This window comes from Rhyacophila brunnea, unplaced genomic scaffold (assembly GCF_057557595.1).
Source record: "Rhyacophila brunnea isolate RB1 unplaced genomic scaffold, BYU_Rbru_1.0 scaffold_23, whole genome shotgun sequence".
NCBI lineage: Eukaryota > Metazoa > Arthropoda > Insecta > Trichoptera > Rhyacophilidae > Rhyacophila > Rhyacophila brunnea.
Window position 1 is genome coordinate 25434177 of NW_028232893.1, and position 26065 is coordinate 25460241.

A 26065-nucleotide genomic window follows, 5' to 3' on the forward strand; every position below is an offset into this window, starting at 1 on the left:
TATTTTCATAGTCCTCTGTATAATAATAAAATAGCAAATAATACGTTTACACGTATAAAGACTATTTCAAATCGTTATTACAAAACCTAAAAGAACTAGTGAAAGTGATGATCTATTTTACTTAAACTACTCCGCTTTTTGGGGACGTAACAGTACGCTGAGCATGTGGACCGTTAAGAACACGCTGCAAAAATAAATCTACATTTTTATGTTATAATTTATTAAATAATTTAAAAAATAGATACTTAATTAAAACTAAAAATAATTTATTAATTGTTTCATTATCGGAAATTTAGAAAATAAAAAATATTATTGTATATGTACACACAGTTGATTACATATTAATATTATTTTTTGTATTCTTTAATTTAGTTTAGCGAAAGCTCTTTTATAATAAATTATAAGCTTTTTTTATTGTGTTCACTATTTGTTTATTTGCTCGTGTGAATTCGTGATCACTATAATGCATTTTATCTCACTATAGGTAGTACCCAGGGTGGCCGCGCGGTTTAAGCGTTGGACTATAACGCCGTGGGTCCCAGTTTCGAATCCTGGGTCTGGCAAGTACACATATTGTTTTTCAATTTGTGTCTGTCAGGGTATGGACCTAATAGGTTGAGCAAGTGGCTGACATCCATTTCTCGTAAAAAACAAACCTCTACTCTATGGAGGCCCATATGATCCTATTAGGATCGGACATGGTCGAAAGAAAAAGAATAGGTAGTACACGAAGGTTTATAATTAAAGACTACTATATTGTATAACTAGATAAAAATAATTATAAACTTTTAAAAGATGGTTTATTTATAAAATAGAAATACTTCCGGTTTTAGTATCTATTCAAAATTCACAAGGATAAAATTGAATAATAACAGAGGATACTTCAAACGATACACAAAAACAGATTAACATGATTAGATGACTCGCTCGACCAAATATCTAGATGAATTTGCCAAAAAATTAGTTTAGTTCAGGTAGGTATTGAATTTGACAACCAGATAATCACAATTAACACTAGAAGCAAATCTATATAGTGCAAGGTGCTTAGTTTCAAAACAGAGGATCGGTATGATCAAGATGGTCAGAGCTAATCAGACTTAGCTGACTGGCTGTAAGATTGTGAGTAAAAGTTACAGAGTTAACATAAAATGGTTAAATCCTAATTCGTCTACATAAAGCTTGCGGTATCCAGTCAATGGGCATCGTTATCGGTGGGTATATTTATTAGTCACGCCGCTACACTTTATAAATTACCAGTGTTTCATTTCGTTGTCTGAATACCTACTGCGACCCAAATTCCCACGTCAGTTCCGTGAACCTTGAACACTAGGTGAGCTGACTTTGTATACAAACCTGAGCTAGTCAGAAGGGCGCGTGTCATTTCTGACACCCCACATATTTTTTTATTTTAAAAATGTAGCCGGTCTCTAGAAAATACTGAAAAATATACACTGTTCCGCACACCAAAAAAGTTTAAGTACCACTGTTATACATTATACATTTACACGTATTTTGGCACACCATACAAAACTACATACGGTTTAAGCCTGTGAATAACCTCTACGTAGTAGTAGTAATCTTAATTTAATATCAGACCAGGTGACCACTTGATCAAGCAAAAAGCTTAACTTAAATAATTACGATTACGCTTTCACAAAAAAGTTTTCGCTCGAATAGACTTTTCTATAAATCATTTAACGAAATTAAAATGCAAAAAAGATTTACGGCTGTTATCGGCAAAAGTTTGCGTGTGTATTTTTTCATCAATTAACCGTTTTGATTAAGTATTCCCGATCGAAAAATAAATGATCTGAAAGGTACAGCCTCTCGCAATCCTTTTAATTTTTTTTTGCTGATCTCTTTTTGCTTTTTATTCGTTTCTCGCTTCAAGAAATTCATTCTCCCTTGGACAGTAGAGGCTAAATAATGGATTCTGAGCCATATCTATGGTTTTTCGGTGAAGAAAATAATACAATATTAAAAATATCATTTTATTATTCAATACTGAATAATATACACAACGTATAAGATTGTAAGATTATTTATTAAAAAATAACACTGTTATTTTTTCTATAATAAAGACTCTAACATTATGTTTATTCAGTAGTAATAAATACATAATTAGAAATCAACTTTAAAAAAACTCTAATAAAATATGGCACCCGACGGAAATGGCTGATTTTGACATACTACAGTGTAGAGGTGAGTTGGAAATACTGTCACCAGTTTGTGTACTCAAGTTTTGGATGAAACTACCCATACTCAGTATGTGTGGCCCAATAAACTTATTCCAAAAAACTTGTGATGATATCATTGCGATTCGCTGTTCTGTGCACTCACCAGTTGGTAGACTTTCAACACTATTGACATTAAATGCGCGCGAACGAAATAGCACTTGAATATAGGTATATTTCAATTTATTAGTCTATTGCATTCGAATTTATGAAAATAGGTCATAAATTTTGTGTCGCAGTGCAGTGGTGAGATGATGCACAGGCTGATGTTTTTTAAGGTTTAGGAACTACTCTCGATAGCTGCCGATAGCAGCCATGTGTATATAATAGATGCGCTGAGGTGTTTTAAAATTATGTGTGTTCCATATAAACAATATTATATTCTCAAATCTTATATTATAATAAATAAAACTTGAAACTAAATCTATCGCATTCCACGTGGTGACCTTTGCCGATTAGACTATCAATACAATTCATAATTAAGCTGATTTTTTTGAACAACTATATAGTGATTTATTTGAGGTAATTTTTTAAAGCCTGTTAATATTGGCATCTGTTAAATCAGTATAAAATACTTACTTAAATTCCTGAATGGCGTAGAAATCTTTCCATTTGTTATTCTACCTATTTATCAAATTTAGTGGGTAAATAATTGCAAATATGGTAGCTTTATTACAGTGGTGAAGGGTGGAGGTAGTCTGTGGAGATTAGACACTACTAAAACATACTACACTTTCTTCAGTCATACTTATTGGTTTTCATTGAACTATAATAAATGTCAAATGGTTTGCTTTAGGCAGGGTTTATATGAATTATAAAAGAACTAATATACCATCTACAATATTATGTACTTATTCTTAGTTCAATGATAACAAAGTATGACTGACAAAGTTTAATGTGCAATCTGCCATAATACTGTGTTAATAAAACATCCCTAGTTACGTAGATAGGGATTAAAAATAATGAATTATTTTCAAGAGGGATAAAATGAATTTAGAGTTATGAACATACATAATTTTGAATAACACTTTCTGAGAGAGTATATTATAACAAACAGATAAAATCCTTTTTGAAAAAAGCAAGCCACCCCTACGGGGAATCGAACCCTGTATCTCCCGGGTTTACGCCCCATCCGTCGCATTTACCAATATACTAATTGTGACAAATGTTAACTGTTGGTCAATTTTAATACCTACTCATCAGCGCTCTTCCAAATCAAGCTACTTTGGCAATCGATTTTTGTTTCTTAAATTAAATTCGATACCTATTACTTCGATTACTAACCGACGTCGTGGATTTCTCCAATATTTTTTATGATGTAACTTACTTGAACTTGCTAATAGTTTATAATTAACTATTTCTTTTATTCAAAGAATAATTCACAAGATTTAAGAATGTATCATTCTAATTATTGAACATACATAATTTTGAAAAACACTTTCTGTATATTATAACCAATAGATAAATCTTTTTTGAGTTATGATATTGAAAGTACGTGTGAAATCGGAGACTTTTTTATGTTGAGTATTTTCAATAAAGAATTTTAGTTAAAAGATATCTCTTAATGATAATATTGATTCTTAGTTATAATAAAATAAATAATTCTTTCAAAACTCAATTCCAATCTTGACAGTAATTATTAAATTTCTCGTTTAATAAAGAATTGTCCACCTCTGATTAGAAAGAACTTCCCCTGTTTTAAAATAATAATGAAATCATTTTCCCAGGAGATAAATACGTTTCCTTAGATTTTGCAGACTAGGATCAGTCAAGCGTGCTTGACTCCATTTCTCAAGTCGTGTTATTCTTTGCGATGGAAAATTATAACCGTTTTTAATATTTGACTACACTTTCTAACGCTTGGCCTTTCGACTATTGTTTTTTTTATTCTGCCTCAGTAAATAACAGATTTAATGTAAAATGAAATTTATTTTAAGGTTTTTTTTTATGATTTCACTGAGACTTTGCCTGCTACTCGCTGTCACATCGCCTCTTCTGTTCTAGAAGGGGATCGATAGATCAGGTCCTCACTCCTATTCGGTTAAATAACTTTACAATTTTGCCTAGCTCTTCCGTCTCACCCACCACCAGGACACCCCTCAATTTGTCGACATTCTCATAGATATCCGCAATTCGCAGCTTTACTCTGTGAAGTTCATATTTAGGGCACTGTAGTGCTATATGTACAATGTCCTCTAAAACATGACATTCATTGCAGAGTTGCGATTCGCTTCTTCCTATGAGGACATCAAATCTTTTGCCCACGGTGTGCCCTGTTCTTAGTCTCAGTATTAACTTAAGCTCATTCCTCGTCAAAGAAGACACTACAAACCAGGGCACCTCTCGTGGTGATGGTAGAATAGACTAAGGTATTTTATTAATCAACTCTTGGAGAGCTTTGCGATATATCAATATTATTGATATCAGTGGGGAATGGTGAAGTTAGACTGTTAAGATCCGACATAAATTGTGCACATTAAACTTTGTCAGTCATTTATATTTGTTTTTATTCAAGTCTACAATTAATTTACAGATTATATTGGCTAGTTTTTTTAAATTCAATTAAACCATATTGCATCAGAAACGTGAGCAATAACAACTACTGTGACTACGGGAATCCCGACATAACCAACTGAACCAAAACCGCAGAGACATTACCGCCAAAATAATTTAGAAATGAAACAATTTTTATTTTTAAATAATATAATATTTTAGATAAACAAATAAAAGAAAAACATACGAATAAAGATATCTAAAAAAAATAATTACAAGATAAAAAGAACTTTATATATACAACGTTTTTTAAATTCTGTTGAACTATATAAACTTGACTTGACTAGCTTAAACGATCAAAAAAATTTTTACTTGACAACATGTCATATTGATTTCCATGGTAACGCACGTATATATTAACAATTTAGTTGCTAGGACCCCAGACCAGCAACCGATAATGGTGTCGAAATAACTTTTCATACAAAACAGAATTAACTGAAAATGAATTCAATCCTCAATCCTGTATTAATAAATACTTTATTGTAATTGATAGAAATACTGAATAAATATATAATACTGAAATGTCATTTTGACATTTCATATTGATTGCTATAGTAACGCACGTATATATTAATCAATGCAAAATATTTATAGTTATAGCCCATGATGTTATATAAATTCTGGAAAAATTCGATGAATACATTGGTTCATTTTTACCATCTTTTATCTTTTTAAAAATGTCCATTTTTTTTAAAGATATTTTTTCTTTTGTTTCAGATATCTGATGGTTTGAAAGGCAGTATTACAAGAAGAAAAGCAAAGGCGTGAAATGAAATCAAGAAAACAAAAGATTCACGACAATTCAATATAAACCAGAAGACGAGAGGATAAATTTCGTAAATAATCTCCCTTTCGGTGATCTATTAAAACCAGTCTCTCTTAAGACAGTCGCCGGAAATAGATTTCAGTATTTTTTTGTCGATATTAATAAAGTCAGATTTTAAGATTGTCTGCGAGACGTAGCATTAATAAGCGATGTGTGAAAAATATTTTTTTAAAAATCCGAGTGAAAGATCTTCTAATGACATTTTCAATTACTTCGCTGATCGAATGGAAAGCCATTGACGCCCATTGTTATATCAGACCTCGTTATTTCTATGAAAAAAAATCCGTGTTTCTTATCGAAGTCGTCCCTAACAAATAGCTTATTAACGAAAAATGGCTTTTGGAGTAAATGAACCGGACGGAAAGCTTCTAGCTGTTGTAAATAATAGCTTTGGAATTGAAAGATATCAGCATATTCCAGCGGAAATATACACAGTGTAATAAATACATTTTAAATCGTGTAAAAAATGTAAAAAAAATCATTAAATTTCAACTTAAATTACAATAATACAATGAAAACAGTTTTAAATTCGTATTTTTTTTAATAAAAGCAAATAACTTAGGTAATGTGTAATAACAGAGAAAAAATAACAATACATTAATAATTTTAATTACAATTTTAAAATACAGTTTGTAGATAACAATATTTAAATAATTATTGAATTAATAAAAAAAAAATGATTTAACGTTTCTGTTCAAATCTGTTAATATAACCCACAGTGTTAATTACTTGATAAACAAACAAAATTCAACAATGTAAAATGTGTAATTTAAAAAAAATCGCTTATAAAATAAAATTAAACAACACCTTTAAAATGCTGTGTAAAACTTATGTGAAAAAAAAGCGATGACAGTGTCGTTATTACTGAGATTAAAATTGTCATAAATACAATCATAGTCAAAATGATGCACGACGCGTCGTCTGGTGCCAATCCATCCTCGACTTCATACTCCCAGCATTCAGTATACCGCAGTACAGCATGCAGTCCAAGTGCTTCGACTGAATCAACGGCCTGCTGCTTCACCAGAAGAAAACCACAGAAATCTTCAAAAAACCCTCGAGAAGACTCTGTTCTATGCTGTTGCTGTACTTGCCCGACTCCTACATCGTCAGCATCAGTTTTAACATGCTTAGGAGTCTGCATTTTAGTCCTGGTATATACATTATTAGGAGCTTTTGCTTTTATGGCACTGGAAGGAACTTTTTCATCGAATGCTAGAGATATAGAAACTTCGGTAGCTGCTTCTCAGCCGAATCCAAGTACTACTGAAAGTATCAAGGGTGCTGAGATTAGATCTAAAACAGTTGATAAGCTATGGTCTATTACTGAAGATTTGAATATCTTGTATAAAGATAATTGGACTAGACTTGCTGCGCAGGAAGTTATGGAGTTTCAAGATACATTGGTGAGAGCTATGAAGGGGAACACCGGTGTCAGTTATCGTCAAAGAGGGACTTTGACGTATAGTCAGGGTTCGCAGCATCGCTGGTCGTTTTCTTCGAGTTTCCTGTACTCCTTGACGCTGATTACAACAATTGGTGAGTAGATTAATTTTTTCTTCTAATATAATATTATATTATATAATAATGTTTTTTATTGTTTTAGTATACAAATCATTAATAATTATATTTATACATTATTTCATTTAAATGTATCATAATGATGATTATAAATATGATTATAATACCAAGTTAGTTTAGCCAAATATTATGAGGTACCCTACCCATTCGCTATAAAAAGTTTACTGTTTTTATGATAAATTTATTAGTAATTAAAGTAATACCTACTTTGGTATCAAAATGCAAAAGCCGATAGCCAATAATAGGTTAATTTAGAAAACGCTTTAGAGAGTATTATAAGAGCCATTAGTTTAAATTTGTCGTAATTAAGCATAGTACTTTTGGCATAGAGGTATATGTGCGTGGACGCGAAACCCGCGAGATGCATGCTCGAAAGCTTCGGTTTCAAAAAGATTTTTTGTATTGGTTTTAATATATTTTCTCAGAAGTGTTTTCAAAAATTATATACGTTCAATAATTATAATGATACATTCTTAAACCTTGTGAATTATTTGTTGAATAAAAAAAGTAACTGAGGTGTCTAATTCCAAAAAGCGATAAGTCCAAATTTGGTCAAAATCGAGAAAAAAATACGCACGTATTCTTTGTATAATTTTACACAATACGTATTGATCTATAAATTCTAAAACGCGACATAACCCTACGAAAAAAATATCTTATGTCTCGATTTATTTCAAAAAGCACTGAGTCCGTGTTTCATAATATTTAAAGCTTGGTTGATTTCGCGCGTGTTTTAAGTCAACCAATAAGGGAACGTTCAACATTGAAAAGGGCGTCTCCCATGCTGTAGCATCTGGTAAACTCATGACAGTGCCACGGAAATATGTGCCTTATGCGGAATAAAATTAAAAGTGAGGTACAAATAGCGCTACGTCCAATTTTATTTTGCCTATATTTATTACATTCAAGAGTTTATCGACTGAAACAAATTGTCATTTGGTTCTAATTTCGACATAGAATACAACGGAAAAAATTATCTCATGTTAATACAAATAAATGAAGCTTGAAACATAAAAACGTTGTTTCCTGAAAATATTGAATTGTGGACTTGTCGCTTTTTGTAATTAGGCGCCTCAACTAATTAAATATATTATGTAAATATATGCATAAATCATTTGAAAACCGCTATGAGCAATATAATATTATAAATATGAATACTAGAAAAAATCTTTTTGTAAAAAATACGACACCCAGTGAGACTTAGTCTCACATCCACATACACTCGCCAATGTATCTACAAACTAAGCCATGTGCGTCCAATCTAATTACGATAAAATTAACTTTTACATTAATTCTGAAGCGCTTCACAAATTGCGTTACTATTTAATTGGCAGTCGGCTTTTCGTTGAATAAAAAAATAGTTTATTATTTAATTATTAAGTATATTTCTTTGGTAAATTCAATTTCAAGACTTTTCCTAATTACGTATTATTACTTTAAATCAGGGGTGCCCAACCCAAATCGTTTGGTGGGCCAAAAAAATATTACTGAGTTAGGTGGGCCACACATATAAAAAAATAAAACAAAGAACTTTTTCAAAATATTTTATTACCTTATAATAAATGTAACACTTGTTTTTGTATAATCTGTTTGATATTTTTTTCATATTGACTAGTAATTCAGCCGATTCGCATCGCAGTTGATTGGTCGTATTTCCATCGAGCAACCTGCTACGACACTTCGTTTTTACTACATTTAATTTAAAAAAGAACGATTTGCAGCGTTATGGAGTCTCAAATGCTGGTGTTAATTTAATAATGGTGGAAATTTATCTTCGAGGATATATTTCTGATAAAATTTAAGCTTATTCCCTTTGAACATGCACTTGTGTTTAAATTTATGCTTAATTGCAGTTCTATTAGCTCCATTTGTAAATTTGGATGCGCTGATTTTACCTCCACTTTAAATAGAATTAAGAATACTTTCAAGATTTCCTCATACTTTTGCATAAATGCGAATCTGGTATCAAATTCGAATTATTTTTATGACTTCATTAGAATATTTAAAAAAAAATTACGGTCACTTTAATAGTAAGTACGGAGTGTGTGGGGCCCGTATCCGGAAATTTGTACGTAAACAGTTCACCGCAGGACACTTATTCGTGCGCCGCAGTACGTGAAACATGACTTCGTGTAACATTTAATCAAATGATGAGTTTTTCGTTGAACATTTCACCGTGGAGTATATTTGTACGTATGCTACAACATGTGGAGATGTCTTTACTAGGTTAGGTTAGGTTAGGGTTAATCTAATTGGAATAGTACTATTTGCAAACTATCGCCGCATTTTGTAAGATACGTACAAATGTATTCCACGGAGAAATGTTCAACGAAGAACTCGTCATTTGTTAAAATGTTATACGAACTCATGTTTTACGTACTGCGGTGCACGAATAAGTGTCCCACGATGAACTGCATACGTACAACTTACATGTAACCTGTGGAGCCGGCATAAGCATAACAATATGTACTAGCACGCAGCATAACAAGAAAGATCTAATTTCACATTAAATATTATATAAACGTAGTAAATTTACGAGATTTTTTTATATTGTATGAATGCAAAATAATATAGAAAGCTAAAAACTTCAATTGGGCCTCAGGCCACGGTTTGAGCATGTCTGCTTTAGATAAAATATCATAGAGTATCTCAAAAGAACCAAAAATAAGAAAAATAATGGTAACCGAATATTTTTTAACGTCTTTTTAATGATAACGTTATATTTCAAATTTTACAAGAAGAATAAGGAATCTAAGTATAGTTATATAGTTATATTGTATCATGCTTAGGGAAAATAATAATTTTCCAGCATGATTTATTATTTGTTCCAAAATATTACGGTAACACTCTTCACTGGCGCTTTTCCTTTCATCTAAAAGAAAAATCATTATATTCCACTTTTTGAAATCTCATTCCGCCATTATATTTCTTTATGGTATCTTTTATAAAAAAGTAAAGTATCACATTATTTTAGACGTGCTAGTAGGTAACTGAGCAGAATCATGCCAGTAACCATTAAAATATTTTAAGGGAATAACGAAATTCAGAAAAAAATTACTAGGTAACGTCGTCGCAATTTAATAGGACATACATAGCTTAGCAGTCAGTGCACATAGGCGTGATAAGGGTTTTTGGCATTACGTTTGACAGTAAGCTATCATTTATAAAAAAAGCACTACAAATGCTGGGTTCGTCTTACGTATTCCCGGGTGTTTCGAACTTTTATTTAATTTTTAAGTTGGCAGCAGGCTTGAGCACCGTATCAGTTGAAGTATGGAATTATGGTCGAGAGGATTCAGAAGAAATTCTTGAGACTCCTTTACTTGAGGTTGTATGGGTACCTACTATCCGTGGCTTTATCCAACTGAAATTCTCTTAGGTATGCTTACATACTGCAGTCTGCAATTTAGAAGAGATCTTTATTTAGCTACGTTTTTTTCGACGTATACGAGATACAAATGAGAACTCTGCCTTTCTGGGAAGTGTTGACCTGTGTGTTTCTGATAACTATCTTAGAAATAGAGAGCATCAGTTGCTTATTCTCCCAAGGTGCAGAACCAACCTGCCGTTGATCATGCCAATTGGGAAGTGAAAATTATGTTCAACCAAATTGCTTTGGGTGTTGATATATTCCACTTGCGTGAGGGTGAGTTTAAGTGGACGCTATTTTAAAAATTCTTGAAATAAGGTCTCCTTAGCAAACTCGGTGTAGGTACTTCTTTGAACTTCTATTATATGTATAATTATATTTTCACTGTTTTTGTATGTATATAATATTATTATATATGTTATCTTTTTATATTTTCATTTTTATCGCTTTTATTATTTTTTTCCCTTATTTATAATATTGTTTCATGTCATGTTGTAAACGTCTTAAACTTATAATTTGTAATGCCCAACAATAATATGTTAAAAAATAGTAAAAAAAATAGTTTAAAAAAGTAGTTCGTATTTCTTCCGGCCGGTTCACCACCATCGTTCTACTGGGCATGCGCACCTCCATGCAAGTACTAATTATTTGCGTAAAATTCAGAAGCTTCTAAACTCTTTTGATTCATCTATGCAATCTTTCAACTTGCATGATAATACGTACATACGTGTCAGTGGTAAACACGTCGACGGCCCCAGGAAAAACCGGTGTAAGTCTAAAATCATAAATGTTCAGGAGAGCGAAAAAACTAAAATATTTACGCTATTAAATTCATCATATAAAATGGGTGAGTTTTTTCTTATTTTATTTAAGTACATCAGATAGACCATTTTATGGTCTATATTCCTATTAAAATTTAATGGTGATTAATTAATTAACAGCTGAGATAATGTCCGAAAATCGTTTTTATTTGGAATAATATTACGCACTTTATATTTCGACTCGATTCAACATGCTTTTGCGCGGACAAAATAGATTACTGACTCCGCATAACACACTCATATTCTGAGATAGAAACCTTGTTTTGCGTCGCATTTTTCTTACTCTATACGATTTTATTAATTACAACTATAGTTATAACGCTCTTTTACGGAAAAATTGACATTGCGCAATATTTAACTCGAAATAGTACAGCGTGTCTATAAAATCTTAACAAGGAATATAGGAACATATTGATATATATATATATTTTTATACGGAGTTTTTATAATTTAAATGTATTTAAGTATGATTTTTTATATTTTTTTGCAAATTATTATTGATATTTTTATAAATAATCGGAATATGTACATTACGAAATAATAAACATTCAGGAAAAATGTTTATAATGGAATAATAAAAAAGTTGTGAGGCAATTAGTACATAACACTACTAACTACACTATCAATAAAAAATCTATTTTTTATACCTACTTATAAAATATAAATACTAAGAAAAAAACAATATAATGCTAATGGTCATGTATATCGCTAGAACAATTTTATTTTATTAATATTCAATACAATTATCGAAACCAGAGAGATAATATATTTCATTATATAAATCATTGTAAGTTCGTTAATAGTTTACATAAAGGATATACTGAGTGAATTAAATTAGTAATTATCAATTTAGAACACACGTAATTATTATTGTTCAATGCAAAAATACAAAGATATTAAATAACTAGTGGAATATAATATTATACATAACAATTTGGCACAAATGTACCTACCAAAGCATCGAAATGTTGGAAAAAATATATTTAAGTAAGTTTATTAGTTTCAAAAATTTTACTACTACTAATAAACCTAAGGAAAGTGTTATTTATAACCTAGTAATAATTATTTAAAAACAGCTGAATTCACTTTCGTTATCAAATGAGATCGCATTATTAAAATGTTCATCAGCAGAAGTTAAATTCATATAAAATGTATACTAGGCTTGTATTACATACACATTCTATAATCACGATTAGGTTTACCTATCTAAAATAATATTGATACAACATTATGTAGTTCTTATGTGACAAGAGTGATGACCTTTTCAGTACCTACCTTCTATTCTCTTTTTTCAATTCAATTTTTGCAACATAATATCTTTCTGTAATTGATCTTGTAAAATTGTAATTATAAGCTTATAAATACTGATCCAGTGATCATATTAACTATCGTTGTGTTTTTCTAATGTTTATTGTTGATATGAGTTTATTTACCGATTAGTAAACATAGATGGATTATATTTAATTGTCAACATAAATCATGAAACATCAGTATAAGTACGTCTTAATTGAACTCAGTTATATTAATTAATACGAGGTGTCATGATTGCATTAATATATTTGGAAAGTTAAAATAAGTATTTACCTCCCCAACATTGTAATATTTAGTTTAAAATTTAAATAATTGTGGTACGAATCTGCAAAACGGTTGGCTTTCAAGTAGCATTTTCTTTAAATGATACATTATGTTATCTAATCCAATAGATTACGTAGAGTTTTTTTATTTATCAACAAAACACCGTTTAATATCCGTTGTCATTCATATCACTTTATTTAACTTATTTTGATCGATCTAAAAATTGTATAACTCCGACCGATTTAACTTAGATAAAATAATAATTACTATTTTTGCTAGTTTTCATATTTTAAAACAATCATATTCAATAAATTAATACGAGGTATGTATATGCGAGTAGGTACTAGATTTAAAAACCAATTGATATTTTGTTCGATAGTATAGGTACCTACCGGATACCAAATTTTAATATCATCTTATATACATTACTTACCTAGATTCTAGACAACAATAAATGCTTCATAAACTGACTATAATCATACACGGTTTTCGGTAAAATTCTATTGACAATAATAGATAAAATAAGTTTTCAAAAAACCCGGCCTAATCTCCCTTTTAGGTGACCGATGCAATAATAATTTATAATCCACAGAGCTCGTTTTCGAAAAATATTCAATGTACAAAGTAATAATAATATATACCCTTTTATATTATTGCAAAAATACTATTAACACGTAGGACGTATTTTTTTTATTTTTAGCTGAACTCATAATATTATTATTACAATGAGCTTAAGTCGGTCCCAATCAACTAGTAAGCCTTTCGGAAATTCTCACCATTTCAAAGTGTAGGTAATAAAAATGATTTTTTTCACTTTCTTAAGTCATAAATATTATTCCGTAATTAGTAAGAATTTAGCTAAAAGAATAATAAAATAAACTCTCTTGTATTTGCTAGCTAGGTAAGTCCTTCCTTTTAAATAATAAAATATTTTGTAATTTAAACATGAAAATACTGCCTAGTTGTTATTATCGATGTACAAGACTAATTTAATCAAAATGTGTCATACTGTACCGAAAATAAAATAATGTTTTGAAGTTAAAACATAATATTATAGGTATAAGCATCCGCCTATAACATCGTGGGTTCCGAGTTCGAATCATGGATCTGAAAAATAGATACAAATTGTTTTTCAATTTGTGCTCGGAGTCCTAATAGGTTGAGCAAGTGGCTGACATCCATTTCTCGTAAAAACAAAACCTGTTCTCCAATCTGTGGGGGGCCTCATTAGGATCGGACATGATCGGATATTTTAGGTGGGTACATTTTTAATTGCAAAACAATTTGTTTTCTAGTGATAGGTAATAATATTTAATTAAAATATGTCGTTTTCTGCTGGGTATTTATTTAAATTTAGTTTATTTATAATTACATACTTTTTTTACTCATCTAAATAATTGAAACAGTGAATTATTATAATGATATATCCATATCGTTTTCTATTGGATATTTGTTTAATATCAAATAATATAACAATTTCAAACTTAAACATTACCTACAACATTGTTTTTTGGGTATCTAAGTAGAAGAGTAATTAACCGAAAATAGTCAAAGAAAGCTTGTGGAGGTCTTTATTTTGCGGTGGATTGAAATTGGCTGATGAATCAAAATTAATATTTAAACATTATTACTGTGTCCTGGTATAGTATAAGTACCTACCTATATTAGTACAAAATAATTCTTTTCTATTTTGTTTTTTTTATATTCAATAATATAATATTTTGATAATAAAACACTAGTACTAGTGACTAATGAGTAGCTTTTTAACTAAAACTGCATTTACCTACTGCAAATTCCAATATTTTCCGAAGATAAACCAATATATTTTTCGAAACTAATGTGATACGTCAATATAAACCATGCCGTATATTAAGATCTCCGTTAAAGACTGTTATAGCAAGTATAACAACCCTCTTACTCGTAAAATAAAACGCAGTACACTTTTTTTATTGATATATGACTATACTCTTCGGATATTTATGTGAACACAAATTTGGTCGATGCGATATGTAGATATAGAGCACCATTGTCGAAAACCTAACTTTGTCAATTTTTATGCTAGAGACCTGAAATTTTTACAGGACATGCACAAAAAATATGATATTATAAAAAGCTAATAAAACTTAAAACGCTATTTTCAGACTTATCATGGTTTTTCCTGGGGCCGTCGACGTGCACGTTTATACGGGGTTACTATACTTGCTTCAAATTAGGGCGGCATTTAGCTGACAAAAACAAGGTGACCCGCTTTGAAATTTCTCTTGCGCGGTGACCAATAGAATTTGGAGCTATACTGTGGTTTCTAATTTAAACATTTTTGTCAATACGATCTGCGATCACTTGCAAACATCAAATATTTATTCTTTTAAAATTCTATAGATTAATTTTAAACTACCTATTTAATCTTTTTACAACGTTTTTATTAGGTCGTATTCTTATTTGTCCGGTAGAAATCTTGCAATCGATGTTTAACTAATTCCCCGACTAGCTAGACATTTGAAAATTTTATAATATATCAGAACACGATGCGAATGCATTTTTTTAAATACTTTTAACCATTTTTAAGTAGAATTAAATTAATTTTCAGTTAATTCTGTTTTGTATGAAAAGTTATTTCGGAAGAAATCCGTAATCCAATCCACTATTATCGGTTGCTAGGGTCCTAACAACTAAATTATTAATACATACGTGCGTTATTATGGAAATCAATAAGAGTGTTAAAATGACATTTCAGTATTATTTCTATCAAATACCATTTTTTTGATCGTTTAAGCTAGTCAAGTCAAGTTTAGATGATTCAACAGAAAATTTAAAAACGTTGTATATAAAAAGTTCTTTTTATCTTGTAATTATTTTATATTAAGAATTTAAGAACTGCTCCAGAGGTGGGATATTAATATCTCATACGGCAATCATAGGACTAGCATACTTCTTTACTGGCTTGTTCAATAGCTTCATAGAATACAAAGTCATTTTGTTATACGTCATGATATTAGTTTATTTGGGTATAAATTAAAATCTTTTTTACAAACATTTCATTTTTTTTAAATACTCTGGCAAACATTAATAATTTTATTTAATACAGGAAATTAAACATATTGCAACTGTTTCCAATTTTGTTTAAAATTTATTAACGAATGAGTTTTCAAATTGAAATTTAAATTATATACAATATCTATAATAATATGTTTATGCTTATAGTTTGGTCACTTAATACAATTTGAAACTAAAATCATTACTGTACAAATAATATCGTCACTGTTCTGGCAGAAGACATTAATTCTAAAAAATGACATATTGAGTTAGTTATACCAAAATTTTCCTTATTTCAAACTTTACCGTCTGGAAACCTTCTTGATAAATAAGCAGTCCTTATTTTAAAGTCATCCTTTTTACGATTACTTAATAAACTCACATGATAGACCATTTCAAACATTTTAACAACTTCAAAGTCAAATTACTCATAACTAGTATTCTCCAGTTAGTATGTTCTGCCAGAACAGAGACGATTATATTCTATTGAGTAATTCACTATAATGTTTTAAAATAGGTACCATCCATATTAGTTTTTTCTTAAATAATATTTCATAGAAATATCTGAAGAAGAATGATCATTTTTTATTAGTTCCTTCCAAACCAACCGCCCCGTACCATACTTGGTCTTTATCAAGCGTATCACGAGGCCTTACGTATGGATGTGAAGCATCAGCAGTTGTATATGTACCTAACCGATTTTTTTTAAACAGTACATGTTGAAACAATCAATATTATCATCGATTATCATCATTTTACTCCCTTCTTTAATTATAGTTGACCAATTTATGGCTACGGCCGTATGTTGTAGCTTAACCACTGGGGAATGCCAAAAGAAATGACGTATTTCAAAAAAACACTACCTTATTCTTAGGTCAATAATTATTATAAAGCAATCATTATTCGTAAGATGTTTATCACACTTGAATGGTAAAAGACATATCTTATAATGAATATCTTTATAATTATCTTCAAATGTATTAATCTTGCCCATTTTTTGAATAATACAATGCCTAATTCTTGTCAAATTTGGGATCACAGAGATTATCAATATAATTTGTTATCGTAAATATTTCACTATGATTATGTCGATATAAATTATACTGCTGGTTTTATAAATGCATTTAAAAATGAATAATCCTAAAAAATCTTAACACCACTGCACATTTATGTACTTAAATATGACTTTATTCTAAAACATTAGAGCGAGAGGTTTAAAAGAATACTATTTTATGTAATAAAAATACTTTGATAAGGCTTCAAAATTATATAAAAGATTATCTTCAACATTTAAGGTATGTCCAGGATCATGCTTTGAAAATAGAACAAAAGCTCCATTTTGACCTACGCTGAGCATGTCCCCCCTTAATAACCATCTCCTTGCTTTTTCGTACAGGTAGTTGTAAATAATTTATTATTTATTATTGACTATCGGTTTTCAAATATGATTTTTTCTAGTAGGTATCTGAGGTGTTTTCAAGTAATGTATATTTAATCCACGGAAGTTTAAAAAAACAAAAGTTTAAAAGTTTGGAAATTAAAAAATGACAGTTTGAATTTAAACTACTTGAGAGTCATACATTATTTTTTATCATCGATTTATTAGATAGGTAGGCAAAGTTTTAAGCGGATAAATAAATATGTAAATTTCTTTCCCAAACTTTGTTCACAAGTTCCTCCCATGTAGAAAACTTCAACTTGTGTTTATGACATGCAGTAACAAAAACTGGGGTTGGCTTTTTCAGTGCAGAGGCTTTAATCCACCCGCACGTAGAGCCTTCATTCCATATTACATCACAAAACCCACACAGATCCGATATATCAGATTCAACTATGAAACGTAAGCTTTGAGTCACGAGCGAAACGTTTTTGCTTTCGATACTCTAGCGAGACCTAGACATCGCGATGGTTTAAGTAGAATAGAACTAAAATTTTTTATACAACGCTTTGAAGTTTAAGTTCTAGAGCAACTTCTGTGTAGTATTCCTTGCTTAGGGCTCCTCGGGTATCACTATGTATTCATTTCATCACTTATTACAATATCACGTATTTGTATGTATTTGCTTCCTTAATTATTAATTTATCTTTTGCTCTTTCCGTTTAATATCTCACACACACCTTTCCATACCTACTTACCCTACTAAGCGTCGGCCTATAACTTCGTGGGTCCCAGGTTTAAATCCTGGGTCTGGCAAGTACACGAGTCAGAGTATGGACTCAAAATAAGTTGAGCAAGTGGCTGACATCCATTTCCCTTAAAAACAAAAATCTGTTAATACAAACCTCCACTCTGTGGAGGCCCATATGATCTTATTAGGATCAGACATGGTCGAAAAATACAGCCTATGATTCACACATATACGTTGGTACTGGTAGCACATATTGGTTTTACATAATATAATATATTATGTAAAACCAATATATTATATTATATCTTTACAATACTATTATTTGACTTACTAGTGGATACAGCACCAACAGATTGATTCAGATGAATATGGTTGATTTTTAAAAAAATTGAATCGTTTACAAAATCTAACTTCTAGATCAGTTGAGATCTTACGAAGTTATACGCATAAAATGATAGTTGGAACGCGGTTATCGAGCCTCTTTTTCTTTACCCTTCTCACTTCTACTGGATTGTATTTAGCTGCCTTGCATGACGCCGGAATCCGGTTGGGTTGAAGAACAAGCAGGCAAGCAAAATTCTCCAAAGATATCCGTGCCACGTGGCTGAACCAGGTCTAATGTCGCTCTTCACCCTCAGTATGATGGAAATCTGCTTTATCTACTCTCTTATTTCCACCAAACTATCACAAATATATATTCTAGAAGCTCATATATAGGGATATTCTGAGCTTTTGTAAGTAACCATGACTTAAGACAGCGTAACGCAGCACCGTCAGAATGCAAGCATTTGGATTAAATCATGTACACTGTACAGTCTCAACCATTATGACTGTAATTTTAAGTTAGTTGCATGTTGATATTTACTATCAGGAAACTACTGCGTTTACACAGTGATATAGCTTGGGTCCATGTTATCAATTCATGTTTATTTATTCGAAAATTGTTAGCGATTCTAATTTGATAGTGGTTAACGATAAACATTTCTCATTTCTGAATAAAAATAAATAGTTTTGCATTAAAATTATCCCTTTCGAAATATGGGTATATTATACTTAAAATTAGTTGCAAATTTTCTCGGGGGTATGAAGGTATGTACTGATGTTACTCCCAATGTTAATGTTCGTATCGTAGAAGGTTGCTTTGTGTGTAATGCGTGACATTGTATATTCGGGACAAAGTTGAATAACACACAGTGTTGGTATTTTCATGGTTTTATATTTTAGAATAAAAATTGGATGAAAACAGCACTAATAAAGGACTATCACATTGGTTTTATGCCGAGTTGGAAGGTTTACATTATAATTTGAATTTAGGTTGAATGTTACGAGGAGTTGAGCGCGTATATTGACTACATTGTTAAAAAGCCAAAATGCAACTGTTTTAACATGGAACATGTTTTACCCATGATCTCTGAGCCAAAATCGTTACGAAAATTTAGTGGAATCTCGCTGCACCGGCAAACTATGCTCTCGCCTCCCGCCCGCATCTGCCACGCTCGTCCCTTCCGCTCAAGCCTGGCCGAATATTATTTTCATTTTATCGTTCAGTATTGTTGCTGTGGTACTCACCGGCGGTGCAGCCTAATATAAATTTTCTTTTGGAAATTTGGAAAACCAGCATTCAGAGATTCAGTAAGTGGAAAATCAAATATTCGGCAGCCAACACGCCAAAGCATGTTCCATGTTTAATAATTTTAGCCGTCAAGGTTTGGGTACTCTTTCTGTTTTTTCATCATTATCATTTCCTGTTCGTATTATTGTCTATGCTATATACATGAGCATAGACAATAATACGTCAGTTGTAGAGTTGAGTAAACCTCTACATATTCCCCCATGTTAATAAAGTGCCATTTTTGTTATTAGTGTCGTAATATATGTCAAAAGGTATCTCAAGACGTGGGTGGGAAAAGTGTGTGTCAAATGTGACAAATTATACTTGCACCATTGCATATTGGAGTTTGGGGTGTGATACGGTATTTAGCGCGTTGCGATGGCTGTCGTAAACACGATCCAATCTCGACTACCCTCCGAATTAGCTGGGTGCCGTCAATGGGGTGATTAATCACTTCTGTTGCCGAAGACACGCGCTGATAACAAACGACTGCTCCGGAATCGCTCCCCAATACGTCAATGTCAATGATGTTCAATCGAGGATTTGTGGAGACGCCTATACTTTGCCTTTTTATTGTTTTTTTTCCTCTTCTATTATCTCGGTTTATTTGCGGGTGACCAGCGGCAGGGGATGGTGTTGATAGATAACGTCTACTGAGACCGGTTCCGCATTAGTCATTCACGTCACGACCCTATCCGTTCCAGGTGGGGAACACTGTCCAGGGCATAAATACATACCGGACATCAGCGTATCTGTGGCGAAGGGTGGAGATAGGCAGTTGAAATCAGCCAAACTTTGTCAGTGATACGTATTTATTTTATTAAACAAAAACTACAATAATTTTACAGATGGTGTTTTTTCTCTCTAATTTCTCCATTTTCTCATGTTTTCCTATGAATTTTTTTTAGATCTTTATTCAATTATAACTTGTTTACAAACTATTCTCATCCCACACTATATAACTCCTTTTCCACCCCTATAACACAGTTTTGTTGATAATTATAATTACAATTATACATAATTAACAATCATAAACTCAAACTTAAATTTCTGTACTCATATTCGTGTATATTGCCCTTCCAAGGAAGAAGGCAGTAACTCGCAAAATTTGTGAAATTGAGTTATGAATGCCATCCGTTAGGTAATTTTGAAAGCTATACATTTTGTTTACTTTTAAATCAGTATTATCACTAAAATACCGTTAAAATCCTTAGTGAAAAATAGACATCTTTTAAAATAATACATTTTTTTAGCAAATAGGCAGTAATTGTACCTATTCATTGCAGTTACTGCTTGTTTATTATTACGTTGTTTGTATTTTAACATCCTACTCATAAAAATTATCACCATTATTTATTAATTCACAGTACCTACTAAAGTTTGAAAAAAAAACACATTATGTCATTTATCTCGAAAGTGTGTGAGAGTCAGTTACTGTCTTCTTCCTTAGAAGGGCAGTATACAAAGTTAATACCTAATATAAATAAAATACGTGTACGAATAGGCAACAAAATAATTATTACAAAAAGTCCTATATGTAATCGAAAACATTTCATAAATAATATGTAAATACCAAAAAATTACTTTATTCTCAATTATTTCAATCGACGATGTTTATAATAATTTTCTGTTATGATATAAACCGTAAATATTGAAAAAAACCGTCTTTTATAATAGAGATTGAGACTAGATGTATGAAATTGAAGCAAAAAAAATACTATTGGTCTACTAATTAAGTTAGGCCTTGTCTACATTGCGCATTTTGGCTCGCGCGCATTCTAGGTACATGTGACCTCATTTAACCATGCACATGCACTCGCGCCGTGACGACTGTAGCGCGACAATCGCAAGCAATTGCCAGACTTTTGAACGTCTGTAAATAGTAGTCTTATTTCAATGGAAACAAATACGTCTTACTGACAAAGTTAAAAGTGCACTATTTATGGCGAATTTTAACAGCCTACCTCCACCCTCCACCACTACATGATAATGATACTAATAATAATATATAGTTTTTGATGTTAAAAAAATTTATTAATGACGCTCTTGCATTAACTATTTTTTTTACTAATTTATAAGTATTAATTACATTTTTATTTTTAGGTTGGTACTATTACCAACTTACAAAATAGCGAATGACAGTTTTGAAATCTTTTCGCAATATGTCATTTTCAATGGAGGGTGCTTAATCATTATTTGTGTAGATGTCCATTCTTTGCCATTTTATTGTTTTTTTTCTCCACTTTATTATTATCTAGCCTCAGGCCGAAGAAAATACGATCTGTTTGTGACCAGTCGAAGCAATGCGGTATTGATAGATTGTGTCTTATAAGAGTCCAATTAAATTCTACTTTATCATTATCACTAACTTTTAACCAGAGTCCAGTGTCAATCACAAACATTGAACTACTTTTGATTTATGGCCCTGATAGCAGTGGTGGAAATAAAAAACTCTTTCATTTTATATGATAAGAATATTTATTGAACACACATAATTTTGAAGACACTTCTGAGAAAATATATTATAACCAATAGAAAAAATCTTTTTGATGAAAGTAAGACACGACCATAAGCAAGATCGAACCTGCATCTCTCGGGTATTGCACCTACGCACATATTCCATTATGCTAAAGGAGTCATAGGTACTTGACAAATTTTAACAATTGGCATTTTTAATTTTCACTGAAGCGCTTTCCAGCTCTAGCTTTACTCTACCTTTTATTCGTTGAATAAAAAAAATAGTTAATTAAAAATTAAGCATGGAAGAAGTCAATAAAGTACTTTGGTGACTTTTTCCATAACAAAATATCTTTTCTTTGTAGTTGGTGAATTTTTGTTTTTGTAATTTTTATCATAAAACGTATAGTTAGAATTTTGGTGATTTTTTCTAAGATAGAGTTAAAAATTGTAAGATTTTCTGTATAAATAACTCATTTTAAGCAAAAACTGTATTTGGTGAGTTCTTCCTTTAGGGCGACAATATTTATCTTAACGCCACTTTGTAGAATTTTTAACACTTTCACATCGATTCATGCAGAGTCCTGAAATTAGTACATTTAAATTGGGTGCATTTGAAAACTAATTTATAATTTTAGAGATAATATACCTACCAAGTTTAAAATCATTATTCTTTACATTCCGTATGCCTTTTGCTATAATATAATAATTTACCTGTCAAAAAGATGGAATATTCTTAACCTGCTGACATTAATTGATACTACCAATTTTCATAGATTATAATATTATTTGTATTATACTATTCCAAATTTGATTAATCTAACCTTACTTTAAAATACTTTTTACGTGAAAACCGCCATTTAACAACGGAAAATATTATGGCCTGGATCAATCCACTGCTGGATAAAGGACTATCTAAGCTGATTCCATTTCTCTCAGTCATGTGCATTGCTACATATTTAATCAAAACTTTATAATCATTAGTAAATTCAAGGCTAGATGAAACCCTCCCCATGCTAATATTTATATCGGTGCTATAAATTATTGCGTTTATGTGTTGATCTTCTTCTTCTTCTTCTTCCACGGTGCTACATCCCGAGGTAGGATTTGGCCTCCTCCACAACCGCTCTCCACTCACTCCGGTCTCTCGCCACACTTCTCCAGTTACCGAGTCTTCCTATATGAAGCCAGTTCACTTCTACGGCGTCAGCCCATCTCCTTCTTGGACGGCCTCTGGGTCTCTTCCGTTGGGGTAGCCACTTCGTCATGATTCTTAGCGCTCTAACTTCAGGCATTCTCTCCACTTATGTATTGATCACAGAACAGGTAATAGATAGAATTCCGATAGGCTATATACCAATACAGTCATTTTGATGCAGGGTGAGTGTCCTACAAAAATGAACCAAGCATTATCGACGTGTAATATACCAATATTAAACGAGCGTCAATGCATAAACCGAGAGCAATTGTCAGTATTAGATGTATGAAATATTCCTGACACGTGTTTAAATTTATCCCGTATTCTTCCTTACTCGAGATCTGTTGCCTGCTTCTCCTTACCCGTTAGGTATTTCAGTTCCAATTATTTCTGAGTTCCTTGATATTGATTAATCGATGTTTACCAGCAACCATGACAGCTGGTGATTGTCAGCTCTATATACCAACGTATTACTATAACGATTGCTTAAATTACTTAGTAAATCTGTCTTGAGAATCTAAATTAAAATAGATATTGTTATAACCTAAAATTAAGCTGAGTCATGAAGTTGGTGGTCTCAAAATCCTTATAGAATCAACATTAAATTTCCAAGCCAGCTTTTGTAAAGGGATGTAAAGTTTAAAATACAACACAAAGCAGGAAAGGGGATATCTTCAAACAACTGTATATATTATATAGAGTATGCTTTACGTGAGTATTCCGGTATTTTATCATGTTTTTATCAAAGATGTTGAAAAGAAACCTATTTCTATAGCAGAGATTCCGAAACTTATTTCACTCATAGACTCCTTTTCAAAAAACAAAAAAAAGTATTCAATGCCCCCTTAGAAATTTATCATCTTTAAGTAGTTAAGTGGAATATATTAATATCCAAAGCGATTTAATTGAACACAATTATTACCCTCCCAATTGGAATTACCAATGACAGGATAGTTATTATTATACAAAATTCTGATCACGGGATTTCGGGATTACAATTTGACAATCCCGGGATTGGCATTTTTTTCCATTATTCATATAAAATTTTTATATTTACAAATAACGTTGATAAAATCGGTCAAAAATAAATCTAGTATAATTTATACCACTTAAGACATTTATTGTTAATATTGTATACGTTCAATCTTGGAAATACATAAGTTTAATGAAGTAAATAATATTGTAATATAAATATGAATTAAATATGAGATTGCTATTTCTGATAGTAAATACTTAATAAATGGGTTGGCAAGATTTAAAATAGTAAAGCAAATCATGGTGTACTTATGGCCTTTCAAATGGTCGGCCAAATATGAAACTGCCGTAAAACGCATGACATCGAATTACTTTGTAAATAGTGCTAAGCATTGTTTATTTTTATTAATTTATGTGAAAAAATAAAATAAATCGGCAACTTACACATGGGTATAAATCAAACTTCATTCAAACTCAGTTTATTTCTAATGTAGTTATTTGTTATTAAAAGTATTTTTTATGTTATATTTGTGTTTTTATTTTATATTCCATAAAAATTGATAAAAAAATCAATCCCAAAAGTTTCGGGATTATGTTTATCAATCCCGGGATTCATAGGTATCGAAAATAGCTCGGGACCCCAAGATTAGAATCCCTAGTTATAAGTCTTCAACAGCCATAATATGGTGTCACTTCAGAAATATTGCACAAGTTAGTGGGAATGTCAATCGTTAAAATATAATTATTATATCTCATACATTTTTATGGATTTATATTATTATAATAGCTATCGAAACATACCCTCACATATCTACCCAAGTGATTTTTATGAGCATTTATCTAGGGAAAGGTGTACAAAATAGCATAGTGTTTAGTTTATTGAGAAAAAGAATATCAAAACATTTAATTTATTATAAATATTTACAAGATAAAAAGAACTTTTTATATACAACGTTTTTAAATTTTCTGTTGAATTATATAAACTTGACTTGTCTAGCTTAAACGATCAAATAACTGAATAAATAATTATAGAATACTGAAATGTCATTTTGACATTTCATATTATTGATTTCCATAGTAACGCACGTATATATTAATAATTTAGTTGCTAGGACTCCACCCCTAGCAACCAATAATAGTGTGTTACTTTTTACGGATATCTTCCGAAATAACTTTTCATACAAAACAGAATTAACTGAAAATGAAATCAATTCTACTTGATGGTTAAAGTATTAAAAGATGCATTACTATCGTGTTGCATAATGTTTGACCGCACCATTTCGACAGTAGAGCAAAAGTTAATTTTTCCCAACTATGCCATTTTGTACATAATTCACCTATCACTTGTCAATCTCATACTAGTTCTAGATTTCTGAATCACCACAGGAATCACTCCTCGAAATGGACTTTAGTAACAATAAAAGGTTTCCATTTTTATTTTATTCACTCGCGAAGGCAACCTTACAAAGACGCTTCATGTATATTGTAGCGTATTTGTAATAGAATCACAAAAAAAGCTCTGCTCGTGAAGAAGTATTCACGTTACGTCATCGTGACGTTACGCTTCCAATTGGTGGCGTCAGAATATATATTATTTACGTAGATATCTAATAGCATCCGCTTTTGTTTCACCACCCAGTATATTTCCACAGTAAAGGTGAGTTCGAAATACTGTCACCAGTTTGTGTACTCAAGTTTCGG

The 26065-nt window shown here is 31.1% G+C and overlaps 1 protein-coding gene across 1 annotated transcript in view; it reads left to right on the top strand.

The window, feature by feature from the left end:
* The first annotated feature begins 6515 nt into the window (after positions 1 to 6515).
* The window catches only part of LOC147069763 (potassium channel subfamily K member 18-like), a 182969-nt gene continuing 163419 nt past the window's right edge, over positions 6516 to 26065 (top strand). Inside the window, exon 1 of the mRNA XM_085950373.1 lies at positions 6516 to 7152. Coding sequence (XP_085806499.1) covers positions 6516 to 7152 — 637 coding nt within the window. The remainder of the gene's footprint in view (positions 7153 to 26065) is intronic.